Source organism: Salmo salar, chromosome 07, assembly GCF_965601325.2.
Source record: "Salmo salar chromosome 07, fSalSal1, whole genome shotgun sequence".
NCBI lineage: Eukaryota > Metazoa > Chordata > Actinopteri > Salmoniformes > Salmonidae > Salmo > Salmo salar.
Window position 1 is genome coordinate 64,110,001 of NC_138297.1, and position 20,677 is coordinate 64,130,677.

Consider the following 20,677-nt stretch of genomic DNA (forward strand, 5'->3'; position numbering starts at 1 on the left):
CTAACATTACATTACCACCACGTCTAACATTACATTACATTACCACCACGTCTAACATTACATTACATTACCACCACGTCTAACATTACATTACATTACCACCACGTCTAACATTACATTACATTACCACCACGTCTAACATTACATTACATTACCACCTACACTACACTACCCTACACTACACTACCCTACACTACACTACACTACCCCAACACTACACTACACTACCCTACACTACCCCAACACTACCCCAGCACTACCCCAACACTACACTACCCCAACACTACACTACCCCAACACTACACTACCCCCACACTACCCTACCCCCACACTACCCTACCCCCACACTACACTACCCCCACACTACACTACCCCCACACTACACTACCCCCACACTACACTACCCCCACACTACACTACCCCCACACTACGCTACACTACCCCCACACTACGCTACGCTACACTACACTACACTACGCTACACTACCCCTACCCCCACACTACACTACCCCCACACTACGCTACACTACCCTACGCTACACTACCCCCACACTACACTACCCCCACACTACACTACCTCCACACTACACTACCCCCACACTACACTACCCCCACACTACACTACCCCCACACTACCCCCACACTACACTACCCCACACTACGCTACACTACCCCTACACTACACTACACTACACTACCCCTACACTACACTACACTACCCCCGCACTACACTACCCCCGCACTACACTACCCCCGCACTACACTACCCCCGCACTACGCTACACTACCCCCACAGTACGCTACACTACCCCCACAGTACGCTACACTACCCCCACAGTACGCTACACTACCCCCAACACTACACTACCCCTACACTACACTACCCCTACACTACACTACCCCTACACTACACTACCCCAACACTACACTACACTACCCCCACACTACGCTGCACTACCTCCACACGCTACACTACACTACCCCCGCACTACACTACCCCCGCACTACGCTACACTACCCCCGCACTACGCTACACTACCCCCACAGTACGCTACACTACCCCCACAGTACGCTACACTACCCCCAACACTACACTACCCCAACACTACACTACCCCCAACACTACACTACACTACTCCAACACTACACTACACTACGCTGCACTACCTCCACACTACGCTACACTACCCCCCACACTACGCTGCACTACCCCCCACACTACGCTACACTACCCCCGCACTACGCTACCCCCGCGCTACGCTACCCCCACGCTACATTACATTACATTACCACCACGTCTAACATTACAGCGTCACCACGTCTAACATTACATTACATTACCACCACGTATTACATTACATTACCACCACGTCTAACATTACATTACATTACCACCATGTCTAACATTACATTACCACCACGTCTAACATTACATTACATTACCACCACGTCTAACATTACATTACCACCACGTCTAACATTACATTACATTACCACCACGTCTAACATTACATTACATTACCACCACGTCTAACATTACATTACATTACCACCACGTCTAACATTACATTACATTACCACCACGTCTAACATTACATTACATTACCACCACGTCTAACATTACATTACCACCACGTCTAACATTACATTACCACCACGTCTAACATTACCACCACGTCTAACATTACATTACATTTCCACCACGTCTAACATTACATTACATTACCACCACGTCTAACATTACATTACATTACCACCACGTCTAACATTACATTACCACCACGTCTAACATTACATTACCACCACGTCTAACATTACATTACCACCACGTCTAACATTACATTACCACCACGTCTAACATTACATTACATTACCACCACGTCTAACATTACATTACAACCACGTCTAACATTACATTACCACCACGTCTAACATTACATTACAGCGCCACCACGTATTACATTACAGCGCCACCACGTATTACATTACATTACCACCACGTCTAACATTACATTACATTACCACCACGTCTAACATTACATTACATTACCACCACGTCTAACATTACATTTCTACCTCGCACAACCCCAATACCTCCCAAATACTTGACAACTCAAGCTTAGGTGACGTCACCGCTCTAGCTGGGCGACGTCACCGCTCTAGCTGGGCGACGTCACCGCTCTAGCTGGGCGACGTCACCGCTCTAGCTGGGCGACGTCACCGCTCTAGCTGGGCGACGTCACCGCTCTAGCTGGGCGACGTCACCGCTCTAGCTGGGCGATATTCTGCCTCTTCTTCCCCATCTCACAACACCCCATCACACTCACTCCCCCACAACACTAAGAAATGTCTGTCTTCCTCTGAAGTGCTTCAGGTTCTAAATTCCTCCTCAGAAACAGAACGGCTGGCCATGTTGCCCCATTTCCCCCCCTCTCTACAATCACTCACTCACTCACTCATTCTGTGTCATACACAAACACACTGGACACACACACTCCCTCCCTTCCTCTCTCACACACACACACACACACACACACACTGTTTCTCCCTCTTAAACACACTGTACTTTTTGTCTCCAGGAAATGTTATTAACTCACAACAATAAGAGCTTCTAAACTGATTCACTGAGCAGATGGGCTGGTCAGAGAGTTCTGTGAACACACACACACACGGCTGTGTTCTAAGAATTTGACTGGCCTCAAGGTGTGGCAGAACTCTGTCTGTGTTGCTCTCTTCCTCTCTCTTCCTCCCTCTCTCTTCCTTTCTTCCTGCTATCACAGAAGCCTGTAGCGCGAGAGCGAGAGGGAGTCAGGAGAAAGAATAAAGAGAGGGAGAGAGAGACCCTACCCATTTGCTTTAATTGGGTCCTCTCTGCAGATCTCTACTTCCCTACTGAACATCTGTCTGGCAGAACACACACATTCACTCTGGCTGGGATTTATATACTGTATCACACAAACACTGACTACTCACTCTCTCTCTCACTCTCACACAGAGAGAGAGGACGTGTCCGAAGCTAAAGAAAGACAGGATGTTACTCCACTATGACGAACAGAGGCCAAGAGAGAAAGAAAAATTACTTAGTCACACGATAAATCAAATCAAAATGTATTTGCCACATGCGTCAAATACAACAAGTGTAGACTTTACCGTGAAATGCTTACTAACAAGCCCTTAACCAACAATGCAGTTCAAGAAGAAGAAAATATTTACCAAGTAGACTAAAATAAAAAGTAATAATAAAAAGTAACACAATGAGAATAACAATAACGAGGCTATATACAGGGGGCGCCGGTACCGAGTCAGTGTGCAGGGGTACAGGCTAGTTGAGGTAATCTGTACATGTAGGTGGGGGCGAAGTGACTATGCATAGGTAACACACAAACAGCGAGTAGCAGCAGTGTACAAGAGGGGGGGGTCAATGTAAATTGTCCGGTGGCGATTTTTATGGATTGTTCAGCAGTCTAATGGCTTGGGGTAGAAGCTGTTGAGGAGCCTTTTGGTCCTAGACTTGGTGCTCCGGTACCGCTTGCCGTGTGGTAGGAGAGAGAACAGTCTATAACTTGGGTGACTGGAGTCTCTGACATTTTACTAGGCTTTCCTCTGACACCACCTATTATATAGGTCCTGGATGGCAGGAAGCTTGGCCCCAGTGATGTACTGGGCCGTTCGCATTACCCTCTGTAGAGCCTTACGTTCAGATGCCGAGCAGTTGCCATACCAGGCGGTGATGCAACCGGTCAGGATGCTCTCGATGGTACAGTTGTTAAACCTTTTGAGGATCTGGGGACCCATGTCAAATCTTTTCAGTCTCCTGAGGGGGAAAAGGTTTTGTCGTGCCCTCTTCATGATTGTCTTGTTATGTTTGGACCATGATAGTTTGTTGGTGATGTGGACACCAAGGAACTTGATACTCTCGACCCGCTCCACCACATCCCCGTCGATGTTAATGGGGGCCTGTTTGGCCCGCCTTTTCCTGTAGTCCACGATCAGCTCCTTTGTCTTGCTCACATTGAGGGAGAGGTTGTCCTGGCACCACACTGCCAGTTCTCTGACCACCTCCCTATAGGCCGTCTCATCGTTGTCATTGATCAGGCCTACCACTGTTGTGTCGTCAGCAAACTTAATGATGGTGTTGGAGTCGCGTTTGGCCAGGCAGTCGTGGGTGAATAGGGAATACAGGAGGGGACTAAGTACACACCCCTGAGGGGCCCCAGTGTGAAGGATCAGCGTGGCAGACGTGTTGTTGCCTACTCTTACCACCTGGGGGTGGCCCTTCAGGAAGTCCAGGATCCAGTTGCAGAGGGAGGTGTTTAGTCATTAGCTTAGTGATGAGCTTTGTGGGCACTATGGTGTTGAACGCTGAGCTGTAGATGAACAGCATTCTCACATAGGTGTTCCTTTTGTCCAGATGGGAAAGGGTGGTGTGGAGTGCGATTGAGATTGCGTCATCTGTGGATATGTTGGGGCGGTATGCGAATTGGAGTGGGTCTAGGGTATCCGGGAGGATGCTGTTGATGTGAGTCATGACCAGCCTTTCGAAGCTCTTCATGGCTACTGACGTGAGTTCCATGGGGCGGTAATCATTTAGGCAGGTTACCTTCGCTCCCTTGGGCACTGGGACTATGGTGGTCTGCTTGAAACATGTAGGTATTACAGACTCTGTCAGGTAGAGGTTGAAAATGTCAGTGAAGTCACTTGACAGTTGGTCCGTGCATGCTTTGAATACACGTCCTGGTAATCCTTCTGGCCCAGCGGCTTTGTGAATGTTGACCTGTTTTAAAGGTTTTGTTCACATCGGCTACCGAGAGTGTTATCACACAGTCATCCAGAACAGCTGGTGCTCTCGTGCATGCTTCAGTGTTGCTTGTCTCAACGCGAGCATAAAAGGCATTTAGCTCGTCTGGTATGCTCGCGTCACTGGGCAGCTCGCATCTGGGTTTCCCTTTTGTAGTCCGTAATAGTTTTCAAGCCCTTCCACATCCGACAAGCGTCAGAGCCGGTGTAGTAGGATTCAATCTTAGTCCTGACTGACCCTTTGCTTGTTTGATGGTTCGTCTGAGAGCATAGCGGGATTTCTTATAAACGTCCGGATTAGTCTCGCTCTCCTTGAGAGCAGCAGCTCTAGCTTTTAGCTCGATGCGGATGTTGCCTGTAATCCATGGCTTCTGGTTGGGATATGTACGTACAGTCACTGTGGGGACGATATCATCGAGGCACTTATTGATGAAGCCAGTGACTGATGTGGTGTACTCCTCAATGCCATTGGATGAATCCCGGAACATATTCCAGTCTGTGCTAGCAAAACAGTCCTGTAGTGTAGCATCCGCGTCATCTGACCACTTCCGTATTGAGTGAGTCACTGGTACTTCCTGCTTTAGTTTTTGCTTGTAAGCAGGAATCAGGAGGATGGAATTGTGGTCAGATTTGCCAAATGGAGGGTGGGGGAGAGCTTTGTATGCATCTCTGTGTGTGGAGTAAAGGTGGTCTAGAGTTTTTTTTTCTCTGGTTGCACATGTGACATGCTGGTAAAAATGTGTTAAAACTGATTTAAGTTTTCCTGCATTAAAGTCCCCGACCACTAGGAGCGCCGCTTCTGGGTGAGCATTTTCTTCTTTGCTTATGGCCTTATAGAGTTGGTTGAGAGCGGTCTTAGTGTCAGCTTTGCTTTGTGGTGGTAAATAGACGACTACGAATAATACAGATGAGAACTCTCTTAGTAGATAGTGTGGTCGACAATTTGTGTATTAGGGTATATGTAGGCTGTGTGTATTCTGTGTAATCATGTCTATACAGGCACATGTATAGTCCCACTGTTGGCTATGTTTAGCAACTAGCTAGCAACAAATGAAAACTAGCTGTGCTTTTACACATAAACAATGTTTGGACACAGACTATCCAGTATAATCTCCCTATTTAGGATCAGGTGCCTGGGACAATGGCAGGACCAATAGCCACACACACACCACACACACTGGCACACATGACCAGGGTGACCTTAGCTGACCTCCTTACCCCATCGTGTTCGATATAGGTTTGGACGCTGCACACACACCTACTGTTTTAAAATGGACTGTGAGTACACAGCCAGCCCCTGGGACTATGTATAGGAAATCCCAGTGATGATATGAACAGGACTGGAAACCATGGTGCCTTGCTGTCATTAGAACCACTGCAGACACACCCAAATGATATTTTCTTTTTTCTTCATCCCTCTGTTTCGCCTCCTCAGGACGATGGGCTCAGCCCAGAGAAAGCTGGACACCAGTCAGATGAGGAGCGATGGGACACACCGCCCCCCAAACCACCCCGCATACGCAGGTACAGTACAGTGACTTCATCACGTATTCAACAACACTGCATATACTCAGCCCTGGTTGGTGTTCTAGCCTGCGGTTTGTTTGATGTGGAACCACATCTCGGCCTCCGGCTGAGCTCTCTTTCTCTTTCTTTAGACCAGACTCTTTCTGGTCTGGTCTAGGACCTGTACTCAGTACTGGAGACTCTCTGGTCTAGGACCTGTACTCAGTACTGGAGACTCTCTGGTCTAGGACCTGTACTCAGTACTGGAGACTCTCTGGTCTGGTCTAGGACCTGTACTCAGTACTGGAGACTCTTTCTGGTCTAGGACCTGTACTCAGTACTGGATGCTGTCTGGTCTAGGACCTGTACTCAGTACTGGATGCTGTCTGGTCTAGGACCTGTACTCAGTACTGGATGCTGTCTGGTCTAGGACCTGTACTCAGTACTGGATGCTGTCTGGTCTAGGACCTGTACTCAGTACTGGATGCTGTCTGGTCTAGGACCTGTACTCAGTACTGGATGCTGTCTGGTCTAGGACCTGTACTCAGTACTGGATGCTGTCTGGTCTGGTCTAGGACCTGTACTCAGTACTGGAGACTCTTTCTGGTCTGGTCTAGGACCTGTACTCAGTACTGGAGACTCTCTGGTCTGGTCTAGGACCTGTACTCAGTACTGGAGACTCTTTCTGGTCTGGTCTAGGACCTGTACTCAGTACTGGAGACTCTTTCTGGTCTGGTCTAGGACCTGTACTCAGTACTGGAGACTCTCTGGTCTGGTCTAGGACCTGTACTCAGTACTGGAGACTCTCTGGTCTGGTCTAGGACCTGTACTCAGTACTGGAGACTCTCTGGTCTGGTCTAGGACCTGTACTCAGTACTGGAGACTCTTTCTGGTCTAGGACCTGTACTCAGTACTGGAGACTCTCTGGTCTGGTCTAGGACCTGTACTCAGTACTGGAGGCTCTTTCTGGTCTGGTCTAGGACCTGTACTCAGTACTGGAGGCTCTCTGGTCTAGGACCTGTACTCAGTACTGGAGACTCTTTCTGGTCTGGTCTAGGACCTGTACTCAGTACTGGAGACTCTTTCTGGTCTGGTCTAGGACCTGTACTCAGTACTGGAGACTCTTTCTGGTCTGGTCTAGGACCTGTACTCAGTACTGGAGACTCTTTCTGGTCTAGGACCTGTACTCAGTACTGGAGACTCTCTGGTCTGGTCTAGGACCTGTACTCAGTACTGGAGGCTCTTTCTGGTCTGGTCTAGGACCTGTACTCAGTACTGGAGACTCTCTGGTCTGGTCTAGGACCTGTACTCAGTACTGGAGACTCTTTCTGGTCTGGTCTAGGACCTGTACTCAGTACTGGAGACTCTCTGGTCTGGTCTAGGACCTGTACTCAGTACTGGAGACTCTTTCTGGTCTGGTCTAGGACCTGTACTCAGTACTGGAGGCTCTTTCTGGTCTGGTCTAGGACCTGTACTCAGTACTGGAGGCTCTTTCTGGTCTGGTCTAGGACCTGTACTCAGTACTGGAGACTCTTTCTGGTCTAGGACCTGTACTCAGTACTGGAGACTCTGGTCTGGTCTAGGACCTGTACTCAGTACTGGAGGCTCTTTCTGGTCTAGGACCTGTACTCAGTACTGGAGACTCTCTGGTCTGGTCTAGGACCTGTACTCAGTACTGGAGGCTCTTTCTGGTCTGGTCTAGGACCTGTACTCAGTACTGGAGACTCTTTCTGGTCTGGTCTAGGACCTGTACTCAGTACTGGAGACTCTCTGGTCTGGTCTAGGACCTGTACTCAGTACTGGAGGCTCTTTCTGGTCTAGGACCTGTACTCAGTACTGGAGGCTCTCTGGTCTAGGACCTGTACTCAGTACTGGAGAGTCTCTGGTCTGGTCTAGGACCTGTACTCAGTACTGGAGGCTCTCTGGTCTAGGACCTGTACTCAGTACTGGAGAGTCTCTGGTCTGGTCTAGGACCTGTACTCAGTACTGGAGGCTCTTTCTGGTCTGGTCTAGGACCTGTACTCAGTACTGGAGACTCTCTGGTCTGGTCTAGGACCTGTACTCCGTACTGGAGACTCTCTGGTCTAGGACCTGTACTCAGTACTGGAGGCTCTTTCTGGTCTGGTCTAGGACATGTACTCAGTACTGGAGGCTCTCTGGTCTGGTCTAGGACCTGTACTCAGTACTGGAGACTCTCTGGTCTAGGACCTGTACTCAGTACTGGAGACTCTCTGGTCTGGTCTAGGACCTGTACTCAGTACTGGAGACTCTCTGGTCTGGTCTAGGACCTGTACTCAGTACTGGAGACTCTTTCTGGTCTGGTCTAGGACCTGTACTCAGTACTGGAGACTCTCTGGTCTGGTCTAGGACCTGTACTCAGTACTGGAGACCCTCTGGTCTGGTCTAGGACCTGTACTCAGTACTGGAGACTCTGGTCTGGTCTAGGACCTGTACTCAGTACTGGAGACTCTTTCTGGTCTGGTCTAGGACCTGTACTCAGTACTGGAGACTCTCTGGTCTGGTCTAGGACCTGTACTCAGTACTGGAGGCTCTTTCTGGTCTGGTCTAGGACCTGTACTCAGTACTGGAGGCTCTTTCTGGTCTGGTCTAGGACCTGTACTCAGTACTGGAGGCTCTTTCTGGTCTAGGACCTGTACTCAGTACTGGAGGCTCTTTCTGGTCTGGTCTAGGACCTGTACTCAGTACTGGAGGCTCTTTCTGGTCTGGTCTAGGACCTGTACTCAGTACTGGAGGCTCTTTCTGGTCTGGTCTAGGACCTGTACTCTGTACTGGAGGCTCTTTCTGGTCTGGTCTAGGACCTGTACTCTGTACTGGAGGCTCTTTCTGGTCTGGTCTAGGACCTGTACTCAGTACTGGAGACTCTTTCTGGTCTGGTCTAGGACCTGTACTCAGTACTGGAGGCTCTTTCTGGTCTAGGACCTGTACTCAGTACTGGAGACTCTCTGGTCTGGTCTAGGACCTGTACTCAGTACTGGAGACTCTTTCTGGTCTGGTCTAGGACCTGTACTCAGTACTGGAGACTCTCTGGTCTGGTCTACGACCTGTACTCAGTACTGGAGGCTCTTTCTGGTCTGGTCTAGGACCTGTACTCAGTACTGGAGACTCTTTCTGGTCTAGGACCTGTACTCAGTACTGGAGACTCTGGTCTGGTCTAGGACCTGTACTCAGTACTGGAGGCTCTTTCTGGTCTAGGACCTGTACTCAGTACTGGAGACTCTCTGGTCTGGTCTAGGACCTGTACTCAGTACTGGAGGCTCTTTCTGGTCTGGTCTAGGACCTGTACTCAGTACTGGAGACTCTTTCTGGTCTGGTCTAGGACCTGTACTCAGTACTGGAGACTCTCTGGTCTGGTCTAGGACCTGTACTCAGTACTGGAGGCTCTTTCTGGTCTAGGACCTGTACTCAGTACTGGAGGCTCTCTGGTCTAGGACCTGTACTCAGTACTGGAGAGTCTCTGGTCTGGTCTAGGACCTGTACTCAGTACTGGAGGCTCTCTGGTCTAGGACCTGTACTCAGTACTGGAGAGTCTCTGGTCTGGTCTAGGACCTGTACTCAGTACTGGAGGCTCTTTCTGGTCTGGTCTAGGACCTGTACTCAGTACTGGAGACTCTCTGGTCTGGTCTAGGACCTGTACTCCGTACTGGAGACTCTCTGGTCTAGGACCTGTACTCAGTACTGGAGGCTCTTTCTGGTCTGGTCTAGGACATGTACTCAGTACTGGAGGCTCTCTGGTCTGGTCTAGGACCTGTACTCAGTACTGGAGACTCTCTAGTCTAGGACCTGTACTCAGTACTGGAGACTCTCTGGTCTGGTCTAGGACCTGTACTCAGTACTGGAGACTCTCTGGTCTGGTCTAGGACCTGTACTCAGTACTGGAGACTCTTTCTGGTCTGGTCTAGGACTTGTACTCAGTACTGGAGACTCTCTGGTCTGGTCTAGGACCTGTACTCAGTACTGGAGACCCTCTGGTCTGGTCTAGGACCTGTACTCAGTACTGGAGACTCTGGTCTGGTCTAGGACCTGTACTCAGTACTGGAGACTCTTTCTGGTCTGGTCTAGGACCTGTACTCAGTACTGGAGACTCTCTGGTCTGGTCTAGGACCTGTACTCAGTACTGGAGGCTCTTTCTGGTCTGGTCTAGGACCTGTACTCAGTACTGGAGGCTCTTTCTGGTCTGGTCTAGGACCTGTACTCAGTACTGGAGGCTCTTTCTGGTCTAGGACCTGTACTCAGTACTGGAGGCTCTTTCTGGTCTGGTCTAGGACCTGTACTCAGTACTGGAGGCTCTTTCTGGTCTGGTCTAGGACCTGTACTCTGTACTGGAGGCTCTTTCTGGTCTGGTCTAGGACCTGTACTCTGTACTGGAGGCTCTTTCTGGTCTGGTCTAGGACCTGTACTCAGTACTGGAGACTCTCTGGTCTGGTCTAGGACCTGTACTCAGTACTGGAGACTCTTTCTGGTCTGGTCTAGGACCTGTACTCAGTACTGGAGACTCTTTCTGGTCTAGGACCTGTACTCAGTACTGGAGACTCTCTGGTCTGGTCTAGGACCTGTACTCAGTACTGGAGACTCTTTCTGGTCTGGTCTAGGACCTGTACTCAGTACTGGAGGCTCTTTCTGGTCTGGTCTAGGACCTGTACTCCGTACTGGAGACTCTCTGGTCTAGGACCTGTACTCAGTACTGGAGGCTCTCTGGTCTGGTCTAGGACCTGTACTCAGTACTGGAGACTCTCTGGTCTGGTCTAGGACCTGTACTCTGTACTGGAGACTCTCTGGTCTAGGACCTGTACTCAGTACTGGAGACTCTTTCTGGTCTGGTCTAGGACCTGTACTCAGTACTGGAGACTCTTTCTGGTCTGGTCTAGGACCTGTACTCAGTACTGGAGACTCTCTGGTCTGGTCTAGGACCTGTACTCAGTACTGGAGACTCTCTGGTCTGGTCTAGGACCTGTACTCAGTACTGGAGACTCTCTGGTCTGGTCTAGGACCTGTACTCAGTACTGGAGACTCTCTGGTCTGGTCTAGGACCTGTACTCAGTACTGGAGACTCTTTCTGGTCTGGTCTAGGACCTGTACTCAGTACTGGAGACTCTCTGGTCTGGTCTAGGACCTGTACTCAGTACTGGAGACTCTCTGGTCTGGTCTAGGACCTGTACTCAGTACTGGAGACTCTCTGGTCTGGTCTAGGACCTGTACTCAGTACTGGAGACTCTTTCTGGTCTGGTCTAGGACCTGTACTCAGTACTGGAGACTCTCTGGTCTGGTCTAGGACCTGTACTCAGTACTGGAGACTCTTTCTGGTCTGGTCTAGGACCTGTACTCAGTACTGGAGGCTCTTTCTGGTCTGGTCTAGGACCTGTACTCCGTACTGGAGACTCTCTGGTCTAGGACCTGTACTCAGTACTGGAGGCTCTCTGGTCTGGTGTAGGACCTGTACTCAGTACTGGAGACTCTCTGGTCTGGTCTAGGACCTGTACTCTGTACTGGAGACTCTCTGGTCTAGGACCTGTACTCAGTACTGGAGACTCTTTCTGGTCTGGTCTAGGACCTGTACTCAGTACTGGAGACTCTCTGGTCTGGTCTAGGACCTGTACTCAGTACTGGAGACTCTCTGGTCTGGTCTAGGACCTGTACTCAGTACTGGAGGCTCTTTCTGGTCTGGTCTACGACCTGTACTCAGTACTGGAGGCTCTTTCTGGTCTGGTCTAGGACCTGTACTCAGTACTGGAGACTCTCTGGTCTGGTCTAGGACCTGTACTCAGTACTGGAGGCTCTTTCTGGTCTGGTCTAGGACCTGTACTCAGTACTGGAGACTCTCTGGTCTAGGACCTGTACTCAGTACTGGAGGCTCTTTCTGGTCTGGTCTAGGACCTGTACTCAGTACTGGAGACTCTCTGGTCTGGTCTACGACCTGTACTCAGTACTGGAGGCTCTTTCTGGTCTGGTCTAGGACCTGTACTCAGTACTGGAGACTCTCTGGTCTGGTCTAGGACCTGTACTCAGTACTGGAGACTCTCTGGTCTGGTCTAGGACCTGTACTCAGTACTGGAGGCTCTCTGGTCTGGTCTAGGACCTGTACTCAGTACTGGAGACTCTTTCTGGTCTAGGACCTGTACTCAGTACTGGAGACTCTCTGGTCTGGTCTAGGACCTGTACTCAGTACTGGAGGCTCTGTCTGGTCTGGTCTAGGACCTGTACTCAGTACTGTAGACTCTTTCTGGTCTGGTCTAGGACCTGTACTCAGTACTGGAGACTCTCTGGTCTGGTCTAGGACCTGTACTCAGTACTGGAGACCCTCTGGTCTGGTCTAGGACCTGTACTCAGTACTGGAGACTCTCTGGTCTGGTCTAGGACCTGTACTCAGTACTGGAGGCTCTTTCTGGTCTGGTCTAGGACCTGTACTCAGTACTGGAGACTCTCTGGTCTGGTCTAGGACCTGTACTCAGTACTGGAGACTCTCTGGTCTGGTCTAGGACCTGTACTCAGTACTGGAGACTCTCTGGTCTGGTCTAGGACCTGTACTCAGTACTTGAGACTCTCTGGTCTGGTCTAGGACCTGTACTCAGTACTGGAGACTCTCTGGTCTGGTCTAGGACCTGTACTCAGTACTGGAGACTCTCTGGTCTGGTCTAGGACCTGTACTCAGTACTTGAGACTCTTTCTGGTCTAGGACCTGTACTCAGTACTGGAGACTCTCTGGTCTGGTCTAGGACCTGTACTCAGTACTGGAGACTCTCTGGTCTAGGACCTGTACTCAGTACTGGAGACTCTCTGGTCTGGTCTAGGACCTGTACTCAGTACTTGAGACTCTTTCTGGTCTAGGACCTGTACTCAGTACTGGAGACTCTCTGGTCTGGTCTAGGACCTGTACTCAGTACTAGAGACTCTCTGGTCTGGTCTAGGACCTGTACTCTGTACTGGAGACTCTCTGGTCTAGGACCTGTACTCAGTACTGGAGACTCTTTCTGGTCTGGTCTAGGACCTGTACTCAGTACTGGAGACTCTCTGGTCTGGTCTAGGACCTGTACTCAGTACTGGAGACTCTCTGGTCTGGTCTAGGACCTGTACTCAGTACTGGAGACTCTCTGGTCTGGTCTAGGACCTGTACTCAGTACTGGAGACTCTTTCTGGTCTGGTCTAGGACCTGTACTCAGTACTGGAGACTCTCTGGTCTGGTCTAGGACCTGTACTCAGTACTGGAGACTCTCTGGTCTGGTCTAGGACCTGTACTCAGTACTGGAGACTCTTTCTGGTCTGGTCTAGGACCTGTACTCAGTACTGGAGGCTCTTTCTGGTCTGGTCTAGGACCTGTACTCCGTACTGGAGACTCTCTGGTCTAGGACCTGTACTCAGTACTGGAGGCTCTCTGGTCTGGTGTAGGACCTGTACTCAGTACTGGAGACTCTTTCTGGTCTGGTCTAGGACCTGTACTCAGTACTGGAGACTCTTTCTGGTCTGGTCTAGGACCTGTACTCAGTACTGGAGACTCTCTGGTCTGGTCTAGGACCTGTACTCAGTACTGGAGACTCTCTGGTCTGGTCTAGGACCTGTACTCAGTACTGGAGGCTCTTTCTGGTCTGGTCTAGGACCTGTACTCAGTACTGGAGGCTCTTTCTGGTCTGGTCTAGGACCTGTACTCAGTACTGGAGGCTCTTTCTGGTCTGGTCTAGGACCTGTACTCAGTACTGGAGGCTCTTTCTGGTCTGGTCTAGGACCTGTACTCAGTACTGGAGACTCTCTGGTCTGGTCTAGGACCTGTACTCAGTACTGGAGGCTCTTTCTGGTCTGGTCTAGGACCTGTACTCAGTACTGGAGACTCTCTGGTCTAGGACCTGTACTCAGTACTGGAGGCTCTTTCTGGTCTGGTCTAGGACCTGTACTCAGTACTGGAGACTCTCTGGTCTGGTCTACGACCTGTACTCAGTACTGGAGGCTCTTTCTGGTCTGGTCTAGGACCTGTACTCAGTACTGGAGACTCTCTGGTCTGGTCTAGGACCTGTACTCAGTACTGGAGACTCTCTGGTCTGGTCTAGGACCTGTACTCAGTACTGTAGACTCTTTCTGGTCTGGTCTAGGACCTGTACTCAGTACTGGAGACTCTCTGGTCTGGTCTAGGACCTGTACTCAGTACTGGAGACTCTCTGGTCTGGTCTAGGACCTGTACTCAGTACTGGAGACCCTCTGGTCTGGTCTAGGACCTGTACTCAGTACTGGAGACTCTCTGGTCTGGTCTAGGACCTGTACTCAGTACTGGAGACTCTTTCTGGTCTGGTCTAGGACCTGTACTCAGTACTGGAGACTCTCTGGTCTGGTCTAGGACCTGTACTCAGTACTGGAGGCTCTTTCTGGTCTGGTCTAGGACCTGTACTCAGTACTGGAGACTCTCTGGTCTGGTCTAGGACCTGTACTCAGTACTGGAGACTCTCTGGTCTGGTCTAGGACCTGTACTCAGTACTTGAGACTCTCTGGTCTGGTCTAGGACCTGTACTCAGTACTGGAGACTCTCTGGTCTGGTCTAGGACCTGTACTCAGTACTGGAGGCTCTTTCTGGTCTAGGACCTGTACTCAGTACTGGAGGCTCTTTCTGGTCTAGGACCTGTACTCAGTACTGGAGGCTCTTTCTGGTCTGGTCTAGGACCTGTACTCAGTACTGGAGACTCTCTGGTCTGGTCTAGGACCTGTACTCAGTACTGGAGACCCTCTGGTCTGGTCTAGGACCTGTACTCAGTACTGGAGACTCTCTGGTCTGGTCTAGGACCTGTACTCAGTACTGGAGGCTCTTTCTGGTCTGGTCTAGGACCTGTACTCAGTACTGGAGACTCTCTGGTCTGGTCTAGGACCTGTACTCAGTACTTGAGACTCTTTCTGGTCTGGTCTAGGACCTGTACTCAGTACTGGAGACTCTCTGGTCTGGTCTAGGACCTGTACTCAGTACTGGAGACTCTCTGGTCTGGTCTAGGACCTGTACTCAGTACTGGAGACTCTCTGGTCTAGGACCTGTACTCAGTACTGGAGACTCTCTGGTCTGGTCTAGGACCTGTACTCAGTACGTGTGGCCATTGCGTGAATCAAACCCTCGGTAATGGTATATTAGGAGCTCTATGGTGGTCATCAGCACCATAATAGGTTGTTCTGAGCTTGTTCAGATCAATAGACAGGAACAGCTGTGATATTCTGCCCCCAAAGATCCCATCATGCCCTACTCATCAACAACATGCAGGTAACTGACAAAATAAAGGAAACACTAGAGTAAATGAGGAACACAGAGTATATTGAAAGTGTGGTCCATACAGGTCTGATTCCTGAGTTAATTAAGCAATTAACATCCCATCATGCTTAGGGTCATGTATAAAAATACCCAGTTGCCCATTATCTTGGCTACCATGGCTAGAAGAAGAGATCTCTGTGACTGAGTCTCAAAGGAGCATAGGGGGCTTAAAGTGTGTGTGTGTGTGTGTGTGAGTCATCAGATCTCAACCTAATTTAACATTTCTGGTAGATTCTGAAGCAGTGACTGAGACAGCGTTTTCAACAACCATCATCAAAAAAACAAATGATGGAATTTATCTTGGAAGAATGGTGTCACATCCCTCCAATAGAGATCCAGACACTTGTAGAATCTATGCCAAGGTGCATTAAATCTGTTCTGGCTCGCTGTGGCCCAACGCCCTATTAAGACACTTTATGTTGGTGTTTCCTTTATTTTGACAGTTACCTGTAGCTACTGATAGTAACGGAGATCTTCTTCAAGCCACTTGCCTGATTGTAGTCCTCGCTGATTGTAGTCCTAGCTAGCTGACTGTAGTCTTAGCTAGCTGACTGTAGTCCTAGCTAGCTGACTGTAGACCTAGCTGGCTGGCTGACTGTAGACCTAGCTGCCTGGCTGACTGTAGACCTAGCTGGCTTGCTGACTGTAGACCTAGCTGGCTGGCTGACTGTAGACCTAGCTGGCTGGCTGACTGTAGACCTAGCTGGCTGGCTGACTGTAGACCTAGCTGGCTGGCTGACTGTAGACCTAGCTGGCTGGCTGACTGTAGACCTAGCTGGCTGGCTGACTGTAGACCTAGCTGGCTGGCTGACTGTAGTCCTAGCTGGCTGGCTGACTGTAGTCCTAGCTGGCTGGCTGACTGTAGTCCTAGCTGGCTGGCTGACTCTCTGAGAACACACTGACTGTGTGTGTACTGCGTAGTCATGTGCAGGGCATTAACCTGCGTTTGTCATGTGATCTTTATTTGGCACACGACCACATCCTGCTGAAAGTGTGTGTGTGAGAGTTCAGGAGATGGAACTTGACAGTTCACACACGTTTCTGAAGTTCTGAATGTTCCATCCCTCTGTGGTTACCATGTCACCCACTCTAGCAGACAACCTCAGTTTCCTGGAAAGGAAGGCTGGTCGACTATCTCTCTCTGAGTTCCATTCAGCCAGATTCCACTGTTATGTCACAGTGGAGGAAATAGAGGTCTACTGTGGTATTACCCCCGTGTTCACTAGGTAACTGTTACCCCCCGTGTTCACTAGGTAACTGTTACCCCCCCGTGTTCACTAGGTAACTGTTACCCCCCCGTGTTCACTAGGTAACTGTTACCCCCGTGTTCACTAGGTAACTGTTACCCCCGTGTTCACTAGGTAACTGTTACCCCCCGTGTTCACTAGGTAACTGTTACCCCCCCGTGTTCACTAGGTAACTGTTACCCCCCGTGTTCACTAGGTAACTGTTACCCCCCGTGTTCACTAGGTAACTGTTACCCCCCCGTGTTCACTAGGTAATTGTTACCCCCGTGTTCACTAGGTAACTGTTACCCCCCGTGTTCACTAGGTAACTGTTACCCCCGTGTTCACTAGGTAACTGTTACCCCCGTGTTCACTAGGTAACTGTTACCCCCGTGTTCACTAGGTAACTGTTACCCCCCGTGTTCACTAGGTAACTGTTACCCCCCCGTGTTCACTAGGTAACTGTTACCCCCCGTGTTCACTAGGTAACTGTTACCCCCCGTGTTCACTAGGTAACTGTTACCCCCCCGTGTTCACTAGGTAACTGTTACCCCCGTGTTCACTAGGTAACTGTTACCCCCCGTGTTCACTAGGTAACTGTTACCCCCCGTGTTCACTAGGTAACTGTTACCCCCGTGTTCACTAGGTAACTGTTACCCCCGTGTTTACTAGGTAACTGTGTTACCCCCCGTGTTCACTAGGTAACTGTTACCCCCCGTGTTCACTAGGTAACTGTTACCCCCCGTGTTCACTAGGTAACTGTTACCCCCGTGTTCACTAGGTAACTGTGTTACCCCCCGTGTTCACTAGGTAACTGTTACCCCCGTGTTCACTAGGTAACTGTGTTACCCCCCGTGTTCACTAGGTAACTGTTACCCCCGTGTTCACTAGGTAACTGTGTTACCCCCCGTGTTCACTAGGTAACTGTTACCCCCCGTGTTCACTAGGTAACTGTTACCCCCGTGTTCACTAGGTAACTGTTACCCCCGTGTTCACTAGGTAACTGTTACCCCCCGTGTTCACTAGGTAACTGTTACCCCCCGTGTTCACTAGGTAACTGTGTTACCCCCCGTGTTCACTAGGTAACTGTTACCCCCCCGTGTTCACTAGGTAACTGTTACCCCCCGTGTTCACTAGGTAACTGTTACCCCCCGTGTTCACTAGGTAACTGTGTTACCCCCCGTGTTCACTAGGTAACTGTGTTACCCCCCGTGTTCACTAGGTAACTGTTACCCCCCCGTGTTCACTAGGTAACTGTTACCCCCGTGTTCACTAGGTAACTGTTACCCCCGTGTTCACTAGGTAACTGTTACCCCCCGTGTTCACTAGGTAACTGTTACCCCCCCGTGTTCACTAGGTAACTGTTACCCCCCGTGTTCACTAGGTAACTGTTACCCCCCGTGTTCACTAGGTAACTGTTACCCCCCCGTGTTCACTAGGTAATTGTTACCCCCGTGTTCACTAGGTAACTGTTACCCCCCGTGTTCACTAGGTAACTGTTACCCCCGTGTTCACTAGGTAACTGTTACCCCCGTGTTCACTAGGTAACTGTTACCCCCGTGTTCACTAGGTAACTGTTACCCCCCGTGTTCACTAGGTAACTGTTACCCCCCCGTGTTCACTAGGTAACTGTTACCCCCCGTGTTCACTAGGTAACTGTTACCCCCCGTGTTCACTAGGTAACTGTTACCCCCCCGTGTTCACTAGGTAACTGTTACCCCCGTGTTCACTAGGTAACTGTTACCCCCCGTGTTCACTAGGTAACTGTTACCCCCCGTGTTCACTAGGTAACTGTTACCCCCGTGTTCACTAGGTAACTGTTACCCCCGTGTTTACTAGGTAACTGTGTTACCCCCCGTGTTCACTAGGTAACTGTTACCCCCCGTGTTCACTAGGTAACTGTTACCCCCCGTGTTCACTAGGTAACTGTTACCCCCGTGTTCACTAGGTAACTGTGTTACCCCCCGTGTTCACTAGGTAACTGTTACCCCCGTGTTCACTAGGTAACTGTGTTACCCCCCGTGTTCACTAGGTAACTGTTACCCCCGTGTTCACTAGGTAACTGTGTTACCCCCCGTGTTCACTAGGTAACTGTTACCCCCCGTGTTCACTAGGTAACTGTTACCCCCGTGTTCACTAGGTAACTGTTACCCCCGTGTTCACTAGGTAACTGTTACCCCCCGTGTTCACTAGGTAACTGTTACCCCCCGTGTTCACTAGGTAACTGTGTTACCCCCCGTGTTCACTAGGTAACTGTTACCCCCCCGTGTTCACTAGGTAACTGTTACCCCCCGTGTTCACTAGGTAACTGTTACCCCCCGTGTTCACTAGGTAACTGTGTTACCCCCCGTGTTCACTAGGTAACTGTGTTACCCCCCGTGTTCACTAGGTAACTGTTACCCCCCGTGTTCACTAGGTAACTGTTACCCCCGTGTTCACTAGGTAACTGTTACCCCCGTGTTCACTAGGTAACTGTTACCCCCCGTGTTCACTAGGTAACTGTGTTACCCCCCGTGTTCACTAGGTAACTGTTACCCCCCGTGTTCACTAGGTAACTGTGTTACCCCCCGTGTTCACTAGGTAACTGTTACCCCCCCGTGTTCACTAGGTAACTGTGTTACCCCCCGTGTTCACTAGGTAACTGTGTTACCCCCCGTGTTCACTAGGTAACTGTTACCCCCGTGTTCACTAGGTAACTGTGTTACCCCCCGTGTTCACTAGGTAACTGTTACCCCCCGTGTTCACTAGGTAACTGTTACCCCCGTGTTCACTAGGTAACTGTTACCCCCGTGTTCACTAGGTAACTGTGTTACCCCCCGTGTTCACTAGGTAACTGTTACCCCCCCGTGTTCACTAGGTAACTGTTACCCCCCGTGTTCACTAGGTAACTGTTACCCCCCGTGTTCACTAGGTAACTGTTACCCCCGTGTTCACTAGGTAACTGTTACCCCCCGTGTTCACTAGGTAACTGTTACCCCCGTGTTTACTAGGTAACTCCCCGTGGTTACTAGGTACCCCCCCGTGTTTACTAGGTAACCGCGTTACCCCCCCTGTGTTTACTAGGTAACTGCGTTACCCCCCCTGTGTTTACTAGGTAACTGCGTTACCCCCCCGTGTTTACTAGGTAACTGCGTTACCCCCCCGTGTTTACTAGGTAACTGCGTTACCCCCCCGTGTTTACTAGGTAACTGCGTTACCCCCCCGTGTTTACTAGGTAACTGCGTTACCCCCCCGTGTTTACTAGGTAACTGCGTTACCCCCCGTGTTTACTAGGTAACTGCGTTACCCCCCGTGTTTACTAGGTAACTGCGTTACCCCCCGTGTTTACTAGGTAACTGCGTTACCCCCCGTGTTTACTAGGTAACTGCGTTACCCCCCGTGTTTACTAGGTATCTGCGTTACCCCCCGTGTTTACTAGGTAACTGCGTTACCCCCCCGTGTTCACTAGGTAACTGCGTTACCCCCCCGTGTTCACTAGGTAACTGCGTTACCCCCCCGTTACCCCCCCGTGTTCACTAGGTAACTGCGTTACCCCCCCGTGGTCACTAGGTAACTGCGTTACCCCCCGTGGTCACTAGGTAACTGCGTTACCCCCCCGTGGTCACTAGGTAACTCCCCGTGGTCACTAGGTAACTCCCCGTGGTCACTAGGTAACTCCCCGTGGTCACTAGGTACCCCCCCGTGTTTACTAGGTAACTGCGTTACCCCCCGTGTTTACTAGGTAACTGCGTTACCCCCCGTGTTTACTAGGTAACTGCGTTACCCCCCCGTGTTTACTAGGTAACTGCGTTACCCCCCGTGTTTACTAGGTAACTGCGTTACCCCCGTGTTTACTAGGTAACTGTGTTACCCCCCGTGG

At 50.4% G+C, this 20,677-nt stretch overlaps 1 protein-coding gene across 8 annotated transcripts in view; it reads left to right on the plus strand.

The window, feature by feature from the left end:
* Positions 1-20,677, plus strand: part of LOC106593735 (tyrosine-protein phosphatase non-receptor type 12) — a 122,892-nt gene that overhangs the window by 82,139 nt on the left and 20,076 nt on the right. For all 8 annotated transcript variants that reach the window (XR_014392955.1, XR_014392957.1, XR_014392956.1 and 5 more), the window contains one exon: positions 6,233-6,321. Coding sequence is in view for 4 of the 8 variants with exons in the window: in XM_082977903.1 (XP_082834029.1) it covers positions 6,233-6,321 (89 nt within the window). In the remaining 4 variants the exon portion in view is untranslated. The remainder of the gene's footprint in view (positions 1-6,232; positions 6,322-20,677) is intronic.